The sequence below is a fragment of the Loxodonta africana genome, chromosome 7 (genome assembly GCF_030014295.1).
Source record: "Loxodonta africana isolate mLoxAfr1 chromosome 7, mLoxAfr1.hap2, whole genome shotgun sequence".
Taxonomy (NCBI): Eukaryota; Metazoa; Chordata; class Mammalia; order Proboscidea; family Elephantidae; genus Loxodonta; species Loxodonta africana.
In genome coordinates, this window is record NC_087348.1 from 90,831,507 (window position 1) to 90,853,223 (window position 21,717).

Consider the following 21,717-nt stretch of genomic DNA (forward strand, 5'->3'; position numbering starts at 1 on the left):
ATGAACTGTGTTATGCTATCTGACCTAGATGTTCTCCAAGACTATGATCCTTAGCCTCCGGGCCCAGTAGCTCAGTCCCTCAAGGTGTTTGGATATGTCTAATAAATTTCCATAACTGTGTTCACTATGTGCTCTATTACATATATGAATATACATGCAACACATACAAATATTCATGCCGAAACAGCCACAACCATACCTATATATGCATACAGGTGTACTCCCATATGACCTCCCACACCTATTTAGCATACATATCTACATATGTATCCACTCATAAATTACTGTTTGTAATTTCTGTTGCAGAATTGTACATGTTATAGTATTTATCATAGTTGCCCTTTATTTTTACATACCTCTCAATGTTTTCCTTTGTCTTGGTCACGTTGTGCTCACTTCTCCCGTATTGTGTATTGACATCTCCTTGACCAGAATTAACACATGCCTATATTTTTTTATTATGTATTTAGTGATTGTCCCTCCCTCTCCCTGTGCTTAAGTATTTTAAAATATTACACATTACATTCTCTGAATTCACTTTTCCAAGATGTATAAGGAGTTAAAAAAAATAAGGAGTTAGTTATAACTAATTCATCAGATTGTTTTAAGTATAAAAATATATAATGTCTTTAAAATGCTGAGCTTGGTTTTCGGCACACAGTTAAGTACTCAGCAAAGGGTCTGTTGCTGTTAGATGCTGTTGAGTCAATTCCAATTCATGCAGATTCCATGTGTGTGGAACAGAACTGCTCCATAGAATCTGCAAGGCTGTGACCTTTCAAAAGCAGACCACTAGGCTTGTCTTCTGAGGCTCCTCTGGGTGAGTTCGAACCGCCAATCTTTTGGCTAGTAGTCTAGTACTTACCGTTTGTGCCACCCAGGGACTCTTCAGTAAAGAGTAGTCATAACATTATAAAAAAGAGTGAGAGAACACTGTCAACTGGCTAGATGACAGCTGCTCACTGGAATATACTGCACTGCAAAGCTATACTTTATTTCCCATCCAAGCCTTCAGAGAGAATTTCAAATTTTGACCCCTTTTTCTCTGTGGCCACCACCTCATTGCCTCTGAAGCAGATTACACTTATTATAACAGACTTGGCCTTCCAATTTTGCATCTTCTGAACACCCACCTCAACCACCTGTTGGCCAGGAGCAGGCTTCTAGCTCCTCATAGGGGAGGCCCCCAGTCCTCTTAACTGAAAAGATAAACTTCTCGTAGTCTGGCTCATTACTGACAGCATTGAAAGGAGCTTATATTTTAAGACAGATCAGCGTGCTATAACAGAAACCACATATACTTTGAAATCATGAAGACTTGCGTTCAAATCTTGACTCCTCCTTTAGAAGCTATATACACTGGTCAAATCATATGACCTGAAATTAAACTACCAGTTTCTTTGTCTGTAAAAGAGGAGTACTATGAGGCTTATGATCAATAAAGATTACAATTGATATGTATACATAAAGTACTTTTTAACATGACCATTATTGTTACTGGAGCCCTGGTGGTGCAGTGGTTATGAGCTCAGCTGCTAACCAAAAGGTCATCAGTTTGAATCTGCCAGCGGCTCTCGTTGGAAACCTTAAGGGGCAGGTCTACTCTATCCTAAAAAGTCACTATGAGTCAGAATCGACTCGACGGCAACAGGTTTGGTTTAGTTTGATGAGGTTTATGATCATCAATAAAGATTACAATTAACGTACATATGTAAAGTAACTTTTAACACAATCCTTATTGTTACTAACAATAATAACAAACGTTGACTATAATGTACTATATCTGGCATTTGTTTACAAATTATTTCACTTGGATCTTCTATTTCCAGCAATATGGATGAAAAAATAACTTGAAAATCTGCCTACTGCACTAACACCTAGAAAAGCTTAATAAAGTGTAACAAACACCTCATTCATAGGCAGAACTGAGACTTTAAAAAAGAAAGAGAAATCCCCAGGGGCCAAAAAATAAAGAGGAAACTAAGCAGTAAGTTGATGTTGGACAGCTCTGGGGAGGTTTTTGGTTTGGGCAATCAAAGGCCTTGCTTTTTTACAGCCACCTGGGGGTGGGAGATGAGGCTTTGGGCCCTGGAGAGATCAATGCTGGAACTCAAATTCCCATGGCATAAAGTTGCTGAGACCTCAGAAGAATTATATTGCCAGTTTAAAAAAAAAAAAAAAGTCAATCCAAAAGTAGAGAGAGACAACAAGAAAGCTTTGGGTTAAAAAAAGCATTTGAAACCCTGGCCTGTGTGAAGTCTAAATTTATTCTACTTGTGTGAAGTCTACACTACCTGTGTGGTCCTAGAATCTCCAGCACAGGAATTAATTTAAAACAGTTTCAGGCTGATAATATTCCTTGGTGATTAGTAGAAACAAACATAATCTTCCCTCCCTCTGGAGCAATATGAATTATATCAGTTAATTCTCACAACTGTCCTATGAAATAGATATATTATCCCAGTTTAGAAAAGAAATTAAGTTTAAGGAGGTTAAGCAATTGTCCAAATTCACCCAGCTATTACCTGACAGAGCTGGGATTTGAACCTGGCTGTTGTTCATTCAAGGAGCCCTTGTGGTGCTGTGGTTAAATCAATCACTGCTAACCGAATGCATGGTGGTTCCAACCCACCCAGTGGCTCCTCAAAAGATGTGGCAGTCTTCTTCCATGAAGATTTACGGCCTTGGAAACCCTATGGGGTAGTTCTACTGTCCTTTAGGGTCACTATGAGTCAGAATCAGCTCAATGGCAATGGGTTGGTTGTTTTTTGTTTTGTTGGGCGGGGGGCGGGGGGCGGGGGGGAGACAGGGGACTTAGTTCATTAATTAAAACACATTGACCAAGTTGTGCCAAACAGATACAAGGTCTGTTCCCTTTCCAATATATCACACAGCCTAATCTTCTTTGTGCAAATCAATAGACAAATGCAACTGTTTTCTTCCTTCTCAAATTTAGCAACTCATTAAAAATGAAGGATTGTAGCAAACTGGAAACCAAAGTCCCACAGAATTCCCTAGGTTCTGTCTGCCAAAGCAGCTCAGTTCTCTGTGGCAAAGGAATCTAGTTTGCTGGAACACCCTAGACTGAAAAAAAAAAAAAACGGGGAAAAAGCAACAGGCTCCCTGAACTACTGGGGTGTGAGGTTGGTGTGTATGTCCAATGGGTCCTGGTTACTGGAATTAATTTTATTAATATAAATATATAGTAGAAGTTCAAATAGAAAATATTTTTAATGTTAAATAATACAGACAAAGAAGCTGTTGTGATAAACAGAACACGTGAAATTGAAAGTTAAGGATGACAACTGCAGTCATATCAGGCTCAACCTCCAATGTATTTCTGAACGTCATACAGATTGCGTAGCACTCAGAAAATCCTGTGATTTTCCTGAGAAAAATTAAAATTTTTTTAATTAACATGTATTCTTAGAAGCTTAACACATTGGTCATCTTATGTGTGTGTGTGCATTTTATAAAAATAGTTCTAAATATTTTTTTCAAATCAAATGAAATGTTTGAGGAATCTCTGAAGCACTCCCCTAAGGTTCTTGTAGAACAGTTTGGAAACAACTAGACAAAGAGTTCTCTGAGATCTCTCCAGTTCCAATTCTAGGATTCTACACATCATTATTGTGGTTGTTGTTAGTTGCTGTCACGTCAGTTCTGACTCCTGGCGACTCCGTGCATGCAGAATACAACTGCTCCATAGGGTTTTCAAGGCTGTGACCTTTTGGAAGCAGATTGCCAGGTCTGTCTTCCAAGGAGCCTCTGGGTCGGTTTGAATTGCCAACCTTTCAGCTAACAGTCAGCGCTTAACTGTTTGCACCACCCAGGGACTCCTTTTCCACTCTTTGCCCCACCTAATCTCAAGTACTGACCACACCCTGACTGTATTGTCTTACCTCCATGTGTCTGCTTATACTGTTGCCTTCGCCCTGGATTTAAACCCAGTAAATATTCTCGAAGACTTACATTGTCAAGCACTATGCTAGACAATTACATATATTTTTTTCATTCACTTCCATTGTCACAATCCTGCCCACCTTTAGTTATATGTAAATAATAACAGCCATCATTAAGCACTTACTTTGTGCCAGGTATTAAATGCTGAGCACCTTATACTAGTTTATTTAAGCCTTACAGCAGCCCTATGAAATAGAGTAATACTATTTTTTTATTACCCCCATTTTAAACATGAAAACACCACAGCTCTGGAAGATTAAAAAATTTGCCTAAGGTCAAGTGAGGAAGAGAATGTTTCTTGGAAAAGTGCTGTCTGAGCTCAGAGCTGAGTTCTAAAAAAATAAGGTAAAGATGTCAGGGGACAAAGGCATCCCAGAGAGATGCACCACAATAAATGAAAGCAGAGAAGTGGGAAACAGTTCGGTTATACAGTTCAGGACAAAAATCAGCCTTGAGAATCAGGAGGCCTGGGCTCAAATATCTATCCTTGTTTCGTTTTGTGGTGTCTTACTGTAACTATGGTTTTCTCAGCTGTGAAATGGTGATAACAAGTACACCTTGTAGAACTGCTTTAGGGCTAAAGTGAAATAAATTATGTGAAAGTGCCTTGCACAAGGTCAAGCCCATGGTAGGTACTCAATAAATGTGTCTTCCTTCCTTCCCCCTAGTTGACAATTCAATGATCCTTAGTTTCAAGAGCATCATTTCCATCTCCACTAGACCCCAAACCTTCAAGTTTCCAAGCTTTACCAGGGCTTTATGCAGGTTCAGTATACCAAGTCATTCACCAAGTTGTTTGGTAACATCCTTAACCACCATTTCTCAAAGTGAGAGTCATTCTCACACCACTTACCTGTGTAGGCCATGTTCTTGGGGTTGCCATAGGGAGCCCCAGGCTGCACGGGGCTGTAAACAGGGTTCATTGTGGAAGACTGAGGATCCTAGAGAGAAAACAAAGAAAATAGCATTGATTATTGATTGCTCATTCTAGTTGACATCAGTTTCCCCTCTATAACCTCCAGTTCATGCTCAAAGGGAATCATCATCACAGTGTTGTGGAAAGAGACCAAATAAAAAGCTCCTTTTTTTTGTACTTGGCCCTATGCTAGATACTTTTCTCATTTTACAGAGAAGTAGAGTGGTGCAATAACTTGCCTAATGTCAACCCAGGCCTTTTGACTCTCAGTTCAGTGTCAGTCCCAATATGCCACAGACTACTGCCACTACCAGACTATGTGGCATTAGTCAAGTCACTTCCCTCTCGATACTTCAATGTCCTGGTGTAAAACAAGATAATTAGTTTAGGATACTGAGTCCTCTTATAACTTTAATAATGCTAGTCCAAGAGCTGGGAAAGGACATGCTTCTACTGCTCATTAGGGGAGCCCAGGTATCTGCTGATGAACACACACACTGCTAGAAAGAAGAGCAGCAAATGTCTCACCTGCCCCTCACACCTGCACAGGACAAGATAACACTTACTAACAGCTTTGAGAAAATAGGAATTTATTGCCATTGACCATTTTAATGCAAACCAGGAAACTTAGCCAGGATATCTTTCCAAATTTATTCAAAGGAAAGAAATAATCTTGGAAATTTGTGTGTGGTAAGTACCGCCTGCACAAGTGTTCTGGTTAATTATCTTAATGAAGCACTCTCCATTCTGATTAACAGAAAATCCATCATTAAACTCTATTATCTAGTCAGTTTGTCCCACCTTCTTTCAGGAACCATTTCTCACATATAGGCTGCTGAAACAAGTTTGAAAACATGTCTCCAGTTATATTATTTACACATCATAAAACTCAAACAATTCCCTCCTAACTAGGCTCACATGATAGATATGTAATTTTGGGGGTCAATAACTTCTCCTGTAGCACCTCAGGATAGGAAACAAGTCAAATGTTGAAGGTAGGCAGTCAACAGCTGGTTTGATGACAACTGCTCTGTGGTTAATTAGTTCTGGAATAAGAGGTGCAGAAACAATGGATTGCCAAGGAGAGGAAGCTGGGGCAGTCAGACAGGTTAAAAGCTAAAATACTACTGGTCAATTTCAGAGGACAGACCTTCTGGAAACATACCCCAGGTACAGCCCTGGCAAACCACTCCAGGGCAACGACCTAAATTAACGTGGCATCAGTTGCCAAACTGAAAGTAGGACAATTTGGGGATGAAAGTTAAAGGAAGGTATGTTTCAGCTCAAGGGGCCCTGGTGGCGCAGTGGTTAAATGCTCGGCTGCTAACCAAAAGTTGGTGGTTTGAACCTACCAGCCACTCCATAGGAGAAAGATGTGGCAGTCTGCCTCTGTAAAGATTTACAGCCTTGAAAATCCTTGGGGCAGTTCTATTCTGTCCTACAGGTTCGCTGAGCCAGAAGTGACTCGATGGCAACAGGTTTTTTTTTTTTAATTTCAGCTCAACTGAAAGAAAAACATATTCTTACAGCCAGTTACCCAAGAACACAGTCAAGTAACACTGTATCTCTAAATATTAGCACTCACCTCACCAGATACTGAGAGAATCACAGCTGTTAAAATACATTACAAACTATAAAGTGGTACGCAGATATAAACAATGATAATGATGATGATACAACAGTAACACAGAAGACTGCCTGTACACTTCGCCTGCCTTTTGATCTCTTGTAAAAACAGCGTGGGGGCAGTGTCTGAACTCTTCTAATTTCAGAAGGGGAAAGGAGAATCAAGATTGACAGTTCAAGGCTGATTCCCATGATTCGGAGGTCAGACACGCCTTCTCTCTCCACCACCTTCACCAACTCTGACATCAACCATCCCTCTCACAGCAGCACTCCCTGCTCCTCTGCTGGGTTCGATAATTCATTGCAATGGCCACGAAGAACTCACAGATCATACTCATGATTATGGGGCTTATTAGGAAAGTAAGAGGTTACAATTCAGGCAAAGGAACATACAAGGATATAGTTCTTCCATCAGGACAGCCTCTTTCCACCTGTGTTCAGAGGCATTCCTCTCCTGATCCTCGGTCTCTGCCCAAAGGCACTCAGCTTTCTCACTCCACAAGCTGGGAAGCCCACTGTGCCTTCTCCTGCAAGTCTCTCCTGCTGATCTCTCTCTCCTTTCTTGGTGGTGGTAGGTTCTCTTTCCCACCTCTGGGGTGGCTCATTTCAAGTCCAGTGGGATGGCAAAACTAACCAATCCCTTTGGTGGGCCACAATTACCCTATCACACAGTCCCACCCAATCACTTGGGAGGGAGTTACAAGACCGTGACTAGAAAGGAAGTTATCTATCATGCAGCATCTCTCCCCTACCCAACCAGTTTCTCTACCTAATAAGATGGGGCGGGCGGTGGCGGGGTGGGGAGAAAACTGTTAAAGTGCTAAGCTGCATAACTGGTCCTATAAACATCTGAGTACTCTCTCGCTGAGAAGGCACTCTGTGTCACTGATTGGACAAAGTATGAAATTGCTTCTCATAACCAAAGAAACTCATCAGCTTTGAAAATGGTCTCCAGCTGCTCCAAAATGAGGGCCACAGCCACAGAACGGGATCATGCCTGGGGCAGCATTCCATAACAGCATCAATTCCAATCCCAACTAATGACTGACAGAAATGAGATCTGCCAGGGGTTCAAAATTTGGTATAAGAATGTGACAGCCACTTTTGGGGAGCTACGCAAATGCAAGCAAAGTTCCTGGCTTCTAAGGGAAGGCCTGCCTTTTACAACAGAACCTACATACTGTTAACAGCTTCAGAAAAAAAACCAAAAACCCATTGCCTTCAAATTGATTCTGATGCATAGTCACCCTACAGAACAGAGTAGAACTGCCTCATAGGATTTCCAAGGAGCAGCTGGTGGATTCAAACTGTCAACCTTTCGATTAGCAGCGAAAAGCTTAAACACCGCCAATAGTTTCAGAGAGATGCTAAAAATGAGTAGGAAGAATTCAAGTTCTACGATCAGACAGATTTAAATTCAAATCCTGGAACTGCCACACACAAACTATGGGATGACAGGAGAGACTCCTAACCTCAGTTTCCCCTAACCACAAAATGAAAAAGAATAATACCTACTTTATGAAGCTGTTAGAAGGTTTTCTTGCTTTTGTTTTTTTAAGTCAGGTTTATTGAGATACAATTTATATATAATAAAATTCACTCTTTTTGGGTATATGCTTCTATGAGCCCTAATAAATGTATATGGATGCACAAACACTACCACAATCAAAATATAAAATATTTTCATCACTCCAAAGAGTTCCCTCATGCCACTTTATAGTCAATGCTCTCTCCCCCAACTCCTAAGCCACTGGCATACATTGACCTACTTTCTGTTCTAATGATTTTATAGGTGTGTGTGTATGTGTCCCCTGGTACAATTAACTGACCACTGTTATTATTCTTTCAGATGAGATTAAAATGAATTGGTGAAGAGGAAAAATAATCATAAAAATAAACTGGGCTGTACATTTCCTTTATCTTCATCTTTTCCAAGTGGAAAGTCTAGGGAAATGCTGTCCAATAGAACTTTCTACAATAATGGAAATGTTATATATCTGCTGTTAGCCACTGGCCCATGTAGCTATTAAGCTTCTAAAATGTGGTTAGTGTAACTGAGTGAATTTTTAGTTTAATATTAATTAATTTAAATTTAATCATATGACACTATTCATTCAGAAGGGCATTTTATTCAGAAGAATAGTATTCATTCAAAAGGATGCATTTTACAAAGGTATCAATATTCTACTGCATTTGGAAAGCACCTTATGTGTCCTCTGCCCAAGTTCTTTCCCATTTATTATATCATTTCATAAATCACAGAGAAGAAAAGTTTAGGGCTAGAAAAGTAACCTTAAATTTAGCTAAATTTTACAGATGAAAAAGTGGGGCTAAGAAAAGGCAAATGAATGGTCCAAGGCCACAAAGCAAGTAAGAGACAGAGTCAAAACTAGCCCCGAAATAGATCAAAGACCTAAATGTAAGATTTAAAACTACAAAATTTAAAAACATGAAACTATAAGCCTCTTAGAAGAAAGAAGAAAATGCAGACATAAACCTTTGTGATCTTGGATTCAGCAATGGTTTCTTAAATACGACACCAAAAGCACAAGCAATCGAAGAAAAAAAAACAGCTAAATTCTACTTCAAAACTTTAGTGCTTTGAAAGGCACCATAAAGTAAGTAAAAAGATAACCCACAAAATGGGAAAAAATATTTGCAAATCATTTATCTGATAAGGGGTGTGTATCCAGATTATGCAAAGAACTCTTGCAACTCAAAAAGAAAAAGACAAATAACCCACTTAAAAAACAGGCAATTAAACATCATCCTAAAAGGAGAGAGACTGAAACCATTCCCACTGAGAACAGGAACCAGACAAGGATGCCCTTTATCACCACTCTTATTCAACACTGTGCTGGATGTCCTAGCCAGAGCAACTAGGCCAGATAAAGAAATAAAGGGCATACAAATTGGTAAAGAAGTAAAAGTATCTCTGTTTGCAAATGACATGACCTTATACACAGAAAAACCTTAAGAATCCTTAAGAAAACTATTGAAACTAATAGAAGAGTTCAGCAGAGTATCAGGATACAAGATAAACATACATAAATCGGTTGGATTCCTCTACATCAACAAAGAGAGCGACAAAGAGGAAATCGCCAAATCAATACCATTTATAATAGCCCCCAAGAAGATAAAGTACTTAGGAATAAATCTAACTAAGAGACGTAAAAGACCTATACAAAGAAAACTACAAGACACTACCACAAGAAACAAAAAGAGACCTACATAAGTGGAAAAACATACCTTGTTCATTGATAGGAAGACTCAACATTGTAAAAATGTCTATTCTGCCCAAAGCGATCTATAGCTACAAGGCAAACCCAATCCAAATACCAGTGACATTTTTTAATGAGATGGAGAAACAAATCACCAACTTCATATGGAAGGGAAAAAGGCCCCAGATAAATACAGCATTACTGAAAAAGAACAACAAAGTGGGAGGCCTCATGCTACCTGATTTTAGAATATATCATACTGCCACAGTAGTGAAAACAGCCTAGTACTGGTACAACAACAGATACATAGACCAATGGAACAGAATTGAGAATCCAGACATAAATCCATCCACATATGGGCAGCTGATATTTGACAAAGGCCCAAAGTCTGTTAAATGGGGAAAAGACAGTCTCTTTAATAAATGGTGCTGGCATAACTGGATATCCATCTGCAAAAAAATGAAACAAGACCCATACCTCACACCATGCACAAAAACCAACTTGGAATGGATCAAAGACCTAAATATAAAATCTAAAACGATAAAGTTCATGGGAGAAAAAATAGGCACAATGATAGGAGCCTTAATACATGGCATAAACAGTATACAAAACATTACTAGACCTGCACAAAAAGCAAAAGAAAATTAGATAACTGGGAGCTCCTAAAAGTCAAACACATATGCTCATCCAAAAACTTCACCAAAAGAGTAAAAAGATTACCTACAGATTGGGAAAAAGTTTTTAGCTATAACATTTCTGATCAGCAGCTGATCTCTAAAATCTACATGTTACTGCAAGAACTCAGCAACAAAAAAAGACAACCCAATTAAACAATGGGCAAAGGACACATAAACCAGAAACTACATCAACCTGAGACCAGAAGAACTAGATGGTGCCTGGCTACAACCGATTACTATCCTGACAGGGAACCAACAGAGAACCCCTGAGCAAGCAGGAGAGCAGTGGGATGCAGAACCCAAATTCTTGTAAGAAGACGAGACTTAATGGTCTGACTGAGACTGGAGGGACCCCGGAAGTCATGGTCCCCTGACCTTCTGGTAGCCCAAGACAGGAACCATTCCCAAAGCCAGCTCTTCAGACAAGGATTGATCTGGACTATGGGATAGAAAATGATACTGGTGAAGAGTGAAGCTTCTTGGATCAAGTAGACACATGAGACTATATGGGCAGCTCCTGTCTGGAGAGGAGAGGAGAGGGCAGAGGAGGTCAGAAGCTGGCCAAATGGACATGAAAATAGAGAGTGGAGGGAAGAAGCGTGCTCTCTCAGTGGGGGAGAGCAACTAGGAGTATATAAAAAAAAAAAAATTTTTTTTTTTTTTATATAGCAAGGTTTATATAAGGTTTTGTATGAGAGACTGACTTTATCTGTAAAAGTTCACTTAAAGCACAATAAAAATAAAAAAACAGGCAATTAGGGGACACTGAGCTTCCGTTAGAGCCCTGGTGGCACAGTGGTTAAGGGCTCTGCTGCTAACCAACAGGTTAGCAGTTTCAAATCCATCAGCCACTCCTTGGAAACCCTATGGGGCAGTTCTACTCTGTCCTACAGGGTAGCTCTGAGTCAGAATCAACTCAAGGGCAATGGGTTTTAGCTTTGGAGCTTCTGTTAAGAGTGATGAAAAAATCTGGGAATAGTTAATAGTGATGGCTGAACAGCATGATGAATATATTTAATTTCACTGAACTGTACATGTGAAGATTGTTGAAATGGCAAATGTTTTGTTATCTACATATTTAACCCCACCAAAAAAAATTTTTTTTTAAAAATTGGCGAGCTGAGTGAAGTTTTCCAAAGAAGATATACAAAAAGCCAACAAACACATAAAAGATACAAATCCAAAGAACAATGAGATGCCACTTCACACCCACTTCAGCTGCCATCCACCAAGTCAATTCCGATTCAGAGTCACCCAAGGATGGCTATAATAAAAGAAGACAGACAATAACAAGTGTTGGCAAGGGTGCAGAGAAACTGGAACCCTCACATTGCTGGTGGAAATATAAAATGATGCAGCTGCTATGGAAAACAGTCTGGCAATTCCTCAAACATAAAACACAGTTACCATATGACCCAGCAATTTCACTCCTAGGTATATGCCCCCCCCCAAAAAAAACCAAACCCATTGCCATCGAGTTGATTCCAACTGATAGCAACCTTATAGGTATATACCCAAGAGGACTGAAAACATGTTCACACAAAGACTTGTGCATGAATGTCCATAACAGTATTATTCATAATAGCCATAAAGTTTAAATAACCCAAATGTTCATCAACAGATAAATGGACAAAATGTACCATATCCATACAACTGATTATTCAGCAATAAAAAGGAATGAAGCACTGATACATGCTACATGGATGAACCTTGAAAACATTATGCTAACTGAAAGAAGCCAAACACAAAAGTTACCTATTGTATGATTCCATTCATATGAAATGTCCACAATAGGGAAATCTATGCAGACAGAAAGGAAACTAGTGGTTGCTTAGGGCTAATGGCTACAGGATACGGGGTTTCTTTCGGGGTTTTAAAAAAAAGTTTAAAGTCAGGAAAGGTGTGTGTCAGGGTTGTATCCTTTCACCATACCTGTTCAATCTGTATGCTGAGCAAATAATCCAAGAAGCTAGACTTTATGAAGAAAAACGGGGAATCAGAATTAAGAGGAAGACTCATGAACAAGCTGCATTATGCAGATGACACCACCTTACTTGTTGAAAGTGAAGAGGACTTGAAGCACTTACTGATGAAAATCAAAGATTACAGCCTTCAGTATGAATTACGCTTTGACAAAAAGAAAACAAAAATCCTCACAACTGGACCAATAAGCAACATCATGATAAATGGAGAAAAGACTGAAGTTGTCAAGGATTTCATTTTATTTGGATCCACAATCAACACCCATGGAAGCAGCAGTCCAGAAATCAAAAGATGCACAGCATTGGACAAATCTGCTGCAAAAGACCTCTTTAAAGTGTTAAAAAGCAAAGACATGACTTTGGGGACTAAGGTGTGCCTGACCCAAGCCATGGTGTTTTCAGTTGCCTCATATGCATTTGAAAGCTCGACAATGAATAAGGAAGACTGAAGAAGAATTTACACCTTTGAACTGTGGTGCTGGTAAAGAATAGTGAATATACCATGGACTGCCAAAAGAACGAACAAATCTGTCTTGGAAAAAGTGCAACCAGAATGCTCCTTAGAAGCAAGGTTGGTGAGACTTCGTTCTCACAGACTTTGGACATGTTATCAGGAGAGATCAGTCCCTGGAAATGGACATTATGCTTGGTAAAGTAGAGGGTCAGTGAAAAAGAAGAAGATCCTCAATGAGACGGACTGACACACTGGCTACAACAATGGATCTAAGCATAACAATTGTGAGGATGGCGCAGGAGTGGGCAGTGTTTCATTCTGTGCACACAGGGTTGCTATGAGTCAGAACTGACACAATGGCACCTAACAACAACAATAAAGTTGATTGCGGTGATATGTTAAATTGGTAAATTATACGATATATGAATTGTATCTCAATAAAGCTGTTTTTCAAAAAACGGAATCAAGAATACAGGTTACAACATGGATGAACTTTGAAAACATTATGCTATGTGAAAAAAGCCAGTCACAAAAATTACATATTGTATAATTCCATTGATAGGATATGTTCAGAATTGGCAAATCTATAGGCAGGAAGTAAATTGGTGGCTACCTATGGCTGCAGTAATAAAACTTAATTAGAAATTAACAATAGAGTAAATTTAGGAACTCCACAAATATTTGGAAATCGTTTAAGACACTTAGAAATAATCCAGGAGTCAGAAAGTATAAATTACAAGGACAATTGGAAAATATTTTGAGCTTAATGAAAACAAAACATCAGACTTTACTGAAAGCAGCTAAAGCAGTGCTTTGAGAAAAGTTTCTAGCTTCTAACATCTATATTAGAAGAGAGATCTCAGATCAGTGACCTTCATTCCATTCTAAGAAGAGTAAACTGACCAAAGCAGGCAGAAGGAAGGAAATAAAGATTAGAACGAAATTCAATGAATTAAACAAACAGAGAAAAACCAACAAAACCTAAAGTTGGTTCTTTGAAAAAAATGAATAAAATTGACAGCTAGACTGACCAAGAAAAAATGAGGAATCAAAATTACCAAAATCAGTAATAAAAGAGGCGACACCACCACCAACTCTACAGAAATTAAAAGAATTAGAAGGGAGTAATTATGAACAATTTTATGCCAACAAGTTAGACAACTAGAAAGACACAAATTACCAAAACTACATTAAGAAGACACAAAAAAATCTGAATAGACCTAACAAGTAAAGACACTGAATTAGTAATTTAAAAAACTTCCCCCAAATAAAATCCCCAGAATAGGCACCTTCAATGGTAAGTTCTAGTAAAAAACTGAGAGAAGAATTAATACCAATCTTTCACAAACTCTTCCAAAAAAAGAAGTGAAAGGAATACTTCCAAACTCATTTTATGAGGCCAGTTACCCTGGTATCAAAACCAGGCAGAGACATCACAAGAAAACTACAAATATCCCATTTCAACACAGATGTAAAAATCCTCAACAAAACACTACCATACAGAGTCGAACAACATCTTAAAAGGCATTATACACTATTACCAAATGGTATTTTATCCCAGGATGCGAGATGGTTCAACATAGGAAAATCAATCAATATATATACCATATTGGAAGAATAAAGGATAAGGCAAGAAAAACAAGTAAATGATATTCAAACTAGAAAGGAAGAAGTAAAACTATCACTATTCCCAGATGATATGATGATACTATACATAGAAAACCCCAAAGATTCCACAAGAAAACTACTGGAACTAATACAAAGATTCAGCAGAGTAGCAGGATACAAGATCAACACATCAAAAATCAGTTGGATTCCTATACACCAACAAAGAGAACTTCGAAAAAGAAATCAGGAAAACGATACCATTTACATTGGCCCCTAAAAAGTTAAATGCTTAGCAATAAATATAACTAGGGACATAAAAGAATTCTACAAAGAGAACTACAAAACACTATTGCAAAGGAGAGACTGGAAGGGCTGACTCATTGCAGGGAGAGTAAGTGGGAGTATGGAGTAAGGTGTATATAAGCTTATATGTGACAGACTGACTTGATTTGTAAACGTTCACTTAAAGCTCAATAAAAATTATTAAAAAAAAAAAAACACTATCGCCAGAAACCTACATAAATGAAAAAACATACCATGCTCATAGATAGGAAGGCTCAACATTGTGAAAATGTCAATACTACCCAAAGAGAGCTACAGATAGAACACAATACAAGTACCAAGAGCATTCCTTATCAAGATGGAAAAACTAATCACCAACTTGATATGGAAAGGGAAGAGGCCCCAGATAAGCAAAGCATTACTCCAGAAAAAGAACAAAGCAGAAAGTTTCGCACTACCTGATCTCAGAACCTACTATACAACCACAGTAGTCAAAACAACTTGTACTAGTAAAATGACAGGAACACAGACCAACGGAAAAGAATCCAGAACCCAGACATGAACTCATCCATCTTTGACAAAGGATCAAGGTTCGTTAAATGCAGAAAAGATAGGCCTTTTAACAAACAGTGCTGGTAAAACTGGTTGTCCACCTGTAAAAAAAAAAAAAAAAGCAGGATGCATACTTCACACCATATACAAAAACGAACTCAAAATGGATCAAAGATCTAAATATAAAACCTAAAACGATAAAGATCATGGAAGAAAAAACAGGGACAATGGTAGGGGCCCTAATATATGGCATAAATACAATACAAACCATAACTAACAATGTGCACACAGCAGAAGGTGAACTACATAACTGGGAGCTCCTAAAATTAAACACTTGTGCTCATCCAAAGACTTCACCAAAAGAGTAAAAAGAGAACCTACAGACTAGGAAGAAGTTTTTTTAGACAAGGGTCTAAATCTTGTCTAAAAAAGTTTAGACCAGGGTGTAACCTCTAAAGTCTACAGAATACTTCAACACTTCAACAGCAAAAAGATAAACAATCCAATTAAAAAATGGGCAAAGGATATGAACAGACAATTCACCAAGAAGACATTCAGGCAGCTAACAGACACATGAGAAAATGTTCACAACCGTTAGTCATGAGAGAAATGCAAATGAAATCTACAGTTAGATTATCATCTCACTCTGACATTACTGGCACTTATCAAAAAAACAGAAGGTAACAAATGTTGGAGAGGTTAAGGGGAGACTGGAATGCTTATGCACTGCTGGTGTGAATGTAAAATGGTACACCCACTATGCAAAACCAGATGGCACACCTCCTTAAAAAGCTAGAAATAGAAATACCATGCAATCTGGCAATCCCACTCCTAGGAATATAACCTAGAGAAATAAGAGCCACCACACAAAGAGACATATGCACACCCATGTTCACTGCAGCATTATTAACAATAGCAAAAAGATGGAAGCATCCTAAGTGCCCATCAACAGATGAATGGATAAACAAATTATGGTACAAACGCACAATGGAATACTATGGAACGATAAAAAGCAATGATAAATCTGTGAAACATCTCACAACATGGATGAATCTGGAAGGCATTATGCTGTGTGAAATAAGTCAATCACAAAGGGACAAATATTGTATGAGACCACTACTACAAAAACTGAAGAAAAGGTTTACATGCAGAAAAAAAAAATCTTTGATGGTTACAAAGGAGGTTAAAGGGAGGGAAAATCACTAACAGATAATAGACAAGTTAACTTTGGTGAAGGGAAAAACAATACATAGTACAGGGGAAGTTAGCACAACTTGACCGAGACAAAGTCACAGAAGCTGCCCAGACATATCCGAACACCTTGAGGGACCAAGTTACTGGGGTTGAGGGCTGGGGACCATGGTCTCAGGGGACATCTAGGTCAAACTGGCATAACATAGCTCATAAGGAAAATGTTCCACATCCTACTTTGCTGAGTAGCATCTGGGGTCTTAAAAGCTTGTGAGCAGCCATCTGAGCTGTATCTATTGGTCCCATCCTGTCCAGAGCAAAGGAGAATGAAGAAAACCAAAGACACAAGGAAAATATCAGTCCAAAGGACTAATGGACCACATGAACCACAGCATTCACCGGCCTGAGACCAGAAGAACTAGATGATGCCCGGTTATCACCACTGATGGCCTTGACAGGGATCACAATAGACGGTCCTGGACAGAGCAAAGGAAAAATATAGACCAAAATTCAAATCCACAAAAAAAGACCAGACTTGCTAGTCTGACTGGAGGAACCCCGGAGACTATGACCCCCAGATAGCCTGCTAATTCAGAACTGAAGCCACTCCCAAAACCCACCTTTCAGCCAAAGGATAGGCCTATAACACAAACAATAACATATGAGGAATGTGCTTCTAGTTCAATCAAGTATACAAGGCCAAGTGGGCAACATCTGCCCAAAAGCAAAGACAAGAAGACAAAAGAGACAGGAAAACTGGACGAATGGTCACAGGGAGCCCAGGGTGGAAAGAGAAAGTAGGAAAGTGCTGACACTTTGTGAGGTTTGCAACCAATGTCACAAAACAATTTGTGTATAAATTTTTAAATGAGAAACTAACTTGTGCTGTAAACTTTCACCTAAAGCATATGTATTAAAAAAGAATAAAAGGATAAAAACTACTAGACCTAAAAATGAGCTCAGCAAAGTTGCAAGATATAAGATCCATATATAATAAACCAATTGTATGTCTTACACTAGACATGAACAACCCAAAAATGAAAGCATAAAAGAAATTCTATTCACAATAGCATCAAAAAGAATAAAATACTTAAGAATAAATTTAACAAAAAGGCACAAGAGCTGAACTTGGAAAGCTACAAAACATCGCTGAGAGAAATTACAGAAAATTTAAATAAATGGGAAGACATTTCATATATATGAATTAGAAGACTCAATATTTTAAAGATGGCAGTTCTTCTCAAATTGACCTAGAGAATCAAAGCAATCACTACCAAAATTCCAGCAGGTTATTTTTGCACAAAATGACAAGCTGATCATAAAATCTATATGGAAATACAAAGAACCCAGAACAGCAAATAAATTTTTTGGAAAAAAAAAAAGAACAAAGTTGGAGGACTTTCAGTTCCGGTTTCAAAACATACTATACAGTGACAGTAATCAAAAAAGTGTGGTACAGCCATAAGGATAAACATACAGACCAATGGAACAGAATTTAGTGTTCAGAAATAAATTCTTACCTTCAATTGATTTTTTATAAAGATGCCAAGGCAATGCAATCGGGAAAGGGTAGTCTTTTCAACAAATGGTGCTGGGATAACTGGATATCACATGCACAAAGATGAAGTTAGACCCCTATCTTACATCAAAGAAGTCCTGGTGGCACTCAGCTGCTAACCAAAAGGTTGGTGGTTAGAACCCACCCAGAGGCTCCATGGAGAAACACCTGGCAATATCCTCTCTGAAAGATTACAGTCTAGAAAACTACATGGGGCAGTTTTAGTCTGTCATATGGGGTTGCTATGAGCTGAAATCAACTTGATAGCACCTAACAACAACCTTATATCATACTTAAAAATTAACTCGAAATGGATCAAAGGCCTACTTATAAGAGCTAAAACTATAAAACTTTTAGAATATAACAGAGAAAATCTTGTAACCTTGGGTTACACAAAAAATTTTTAGATAAAAAATCAAAAGCAGGATCCATTAAAGACAAAATTGATAAATACACTTTCATTGAATTAAAAACATTGGCACTTTGAAAGACAAAATGACAGTAGCTGCTGAGGCTGTTTATTTACAACCAAACACCTTATGGGATTTGGTTCCTTGGTGTAGAGGTTTAGGGTCATGGTTTCATGGGGCATCCCGATTAACTGGCCTAATAACGTGTTTAGTACTTCTGTTCTACCTCCTAGTTTGTTGCACAGTGCCTGGGGTCCTAAAAGCTTGCAAGTGTTTATCCAAGGCATGACAATTATTCTCTGTTCTCCCGGAGCAATGGAGGAAAAAGGAGAGCCAGGAATAGGAGAATATAGAAGGTATGGCTAACTGCCTCCATAACAACTGCCTCCTCTACCATGAGAACACAAGAACTGGATGATGCCTGCTACCATTAATGAACATTTTGATTAAACATTCTATAGAAGAATCCTGATCCAAAGGGGGAATATGCAGAACCAAATTCCAAATTCTCACGTAATCCTGGCTTTCTGGATCAACGGAGGCTAGATGAACCCCTAAAACTATTGCCCTGAGATAATCTTTAAACCTTAAAACAGAAATATCTCCTGAAGTTTTCTTTAAACCAAACAATAGTTTAGCTTAACTAGTAAAGAATGTCTGCCTTGAGAGCTGCATTCTTTTAAGATCCCTATCTATACGGGATCAAACTGACAAAAGCAACTTGAAACATTAGACATGAAAATTAGGGGGCAGTGAGTTTATGTTAATGAGGGAGGAATAATTCAAATCAGTAGGGTGAGAATGGCTGCACAACTTGAAAAATGTAATCAATGTCACCGAATATTACATGCAGAAATTATTGAATTGGTTGTATGTTCTGCTGCATATTCTTCACAACAACAAAAATAAATCACTACAAAAATGAAAAAACAAGCCACAGGCTGGGAGAAAAGTATTTGTAAATCATACATCTGATAACGAACTCCTATCTAGAATATATAAAGAACTCCCAAAACCCAGTAATAATGCAAATAATCCAATTAAAAAATGGGCATAAGATCTGAATAGCCATCTGTGATGGTTAAGGTTATATGTCAACTTGGCTAGGCCATGATTCTCAGTGGTTTGGCAGGTATTACGTAATCATCTGACATGAGCAGCCAATCAGTTGAAAAGGGAGTTTTCTTGGAGGTATGACCTGCAGTCAATATATATATAGATGTTCTGGCAAATCTCACACACTCTCTCAATCCTACATCCAACTCTTCATCTCTGACCTCTGGTTCTTTGGATGTGAGCCAGTAGCCTGCCGTCCAACCTGCTGGTTTTGGGTTCATCAGCCCCTGCAACCACGCAAATCAGGAGAAATCTCCAGCCTGACACCTGACCCACAGATTTGGGACGTGCCAGCCTCTACAGCTGCACGAGCCATTTCCTCGAAATAAGTATCTTTCTCTGTCCCTGTCTCTCTATCTCTCTGTATATATACTTCACTGATTTTACTCCTCTAGGGAACCCAGCCTAACACATCTGTTACTGGGAGTGTGGTACTGCTCTAACAGATACCTAAAATATGGAACTGGTTTTGGAATTGGGTAATGGGTAGAGGCTGGAAGAGTTTTAAGCGCCTAATAGTAAAAGGCTAGATTGCCTTGAAGAGACTGTTGGTAGAGTTACGGACATCAAAGGCAATTCCGGCAAGGGCTCAGAAGGATGTGAGGGAGCCACAGAGAAAGTCTCTGTCATCTTAGAGAACACATACAGCACCAGCAACAGAATGTTGCTAGAAATACAGGTATTAATGTGCCTCTGCTGAGGCTTTAAGAGAAAATTAGGAACCTGTGATTGGACAATGGAGGAAGGGTAATGCTTTTTATGCAGTGACAAAGAACTTGTCTGAATTATGTTCAAATGTTTGCTGGAAGGTAGAACTTGTAAGTAATGAACTTGGATATCTGGCTGACGAGATTTTTAAGCAAGATCTTAAAAGGACCACGTGGTTTCTCCTTGCTGCAGTAAAACACGAGAGGAAAGAGGCAGACTTCAAAATGAACTGTGCAAAGTAAAAACAGAACCTGAAGAATTGGAAAAGTCTGTTGTACAAACTAAGGACACATGTACTAGAATTTTCACGAAGAACGTGGTTACACAATGTTTTGTTAATTGGTGGATGTAATCGGCTAATATTTTGTGACTAGTGTTATCTAACCAACTACCACAGCAGAAAACCCATTAGTTTAGACTGAAGGCAACAGAGAGAGAACAAAAAGAATGCTGTCTGCCTCTTGGAATTCTACAGGCAGGAAACACAGGCCAAAGGAGCTACATCTGTTGTCCTCCAAGAAAGGAAAACGACCATCCCCGGAGCAGTGTGGAGATCAGCAGAACTGTTGGAAGGAGCATAGGAAGCAAGGCTGCACTGGTTTCAAAGGGTAGAGTCATAGCCTCCTAGGTTTAAAAAAGTCAGATCTTCACCAACTCGGTTCCGCTGTGTAGGGCTGCTGTTCACAAGTGTCAGGGGTATGGAACCACAGCCCAAAGCTGAAAGGGTGGGGCTGCCATGCCTAAGGGGCAGAAGAATGGGTGGGGCCTGCCAAGGCTGAGGGGGTGTGTTCGCCACTCAGATGAGCTAGGAGAATGGGGCCGCCCAAAGCTGAGGGATCAGAGTTGCCATCCCAGTGGGCCTGGAAGGCAGAGTTGAAGCCCAGGGCCCTCCCACCCGGAATACAGAGGGTGTGGCCAACACCCAGATTCTAGAAGGCAGACCCCTTGCCCAGATGGTCTCAGAGAACAAAAGATTATTTTCAAGGCTTGAGAGCTAATGTAAATTGTTCTGCTGGGTTTTGTACTTGCTTGATGCCTGTTATTCCCTCTTTCCCTCCAATGTCTCCCATTTGTAATGGAAATGTCTACCTTGTGCCTATTCCACTATTGTACTTTGGAACTAGATAACCTCTTTAGATTTCATGGGTTCACAGACGAAGAGGAATTTTTCACAGGATGGAATACGCCTGAAGTCTCACCTATATGTGATTTATATGATTCAGAAGATAAGATTTTGGACTTGGAGTTGATTTAAGAATTTTGGGATAATGTGATGGGGTAAATGTGTTTCACATGTGGCAAGGACATGAATGGGGGGCAAGGGATGGAATGTTATGGACTGAACTATGTCCCCCAAAAACACGTGTTGTAAATCCTAAACTATGCCTGTGGTTATAACCTCACTTGGGAATGGGTTATCTTTTTTATGTTGATGATCCAGGATTAGTGTAGG

The 21,717-nt window shown here is 39.1% G+C and overlaps 1 protein-coding gene across 5 annotated transcripts in view; it reads right to left on the bottom strand.

Annotated features, from left to right (window-relative positions):
• Positions 1-21,717, bottom strand: part of FAM168A (family with sequence similarity 168 member A) — a 235,100-nt gene that overhangs the window by 73,195 nt on the left and 140,188 nt on the right. For 4 of the 5 annotated variants that reach the window (XM_064288678.1, XM_064288677.1, XM_023538971.2 and 1 more), the window contains exon 2: positions 4,817-4,904. In XM_064288678.1, coding sequence (XP_064144748.1) covers positions 4,817-4,886 — 70 coding nt within the window. In that variant the 5' untranslated portion in view covers positions 4,887-4,904. Of the gene's footprint in view, positions 1-4,816; positions 4,905-6,231; positions 6,442-21,717 lie in introns of those variants that run through there. The other variant, XM_023538972.2, reaches the window with a different exon arrangement.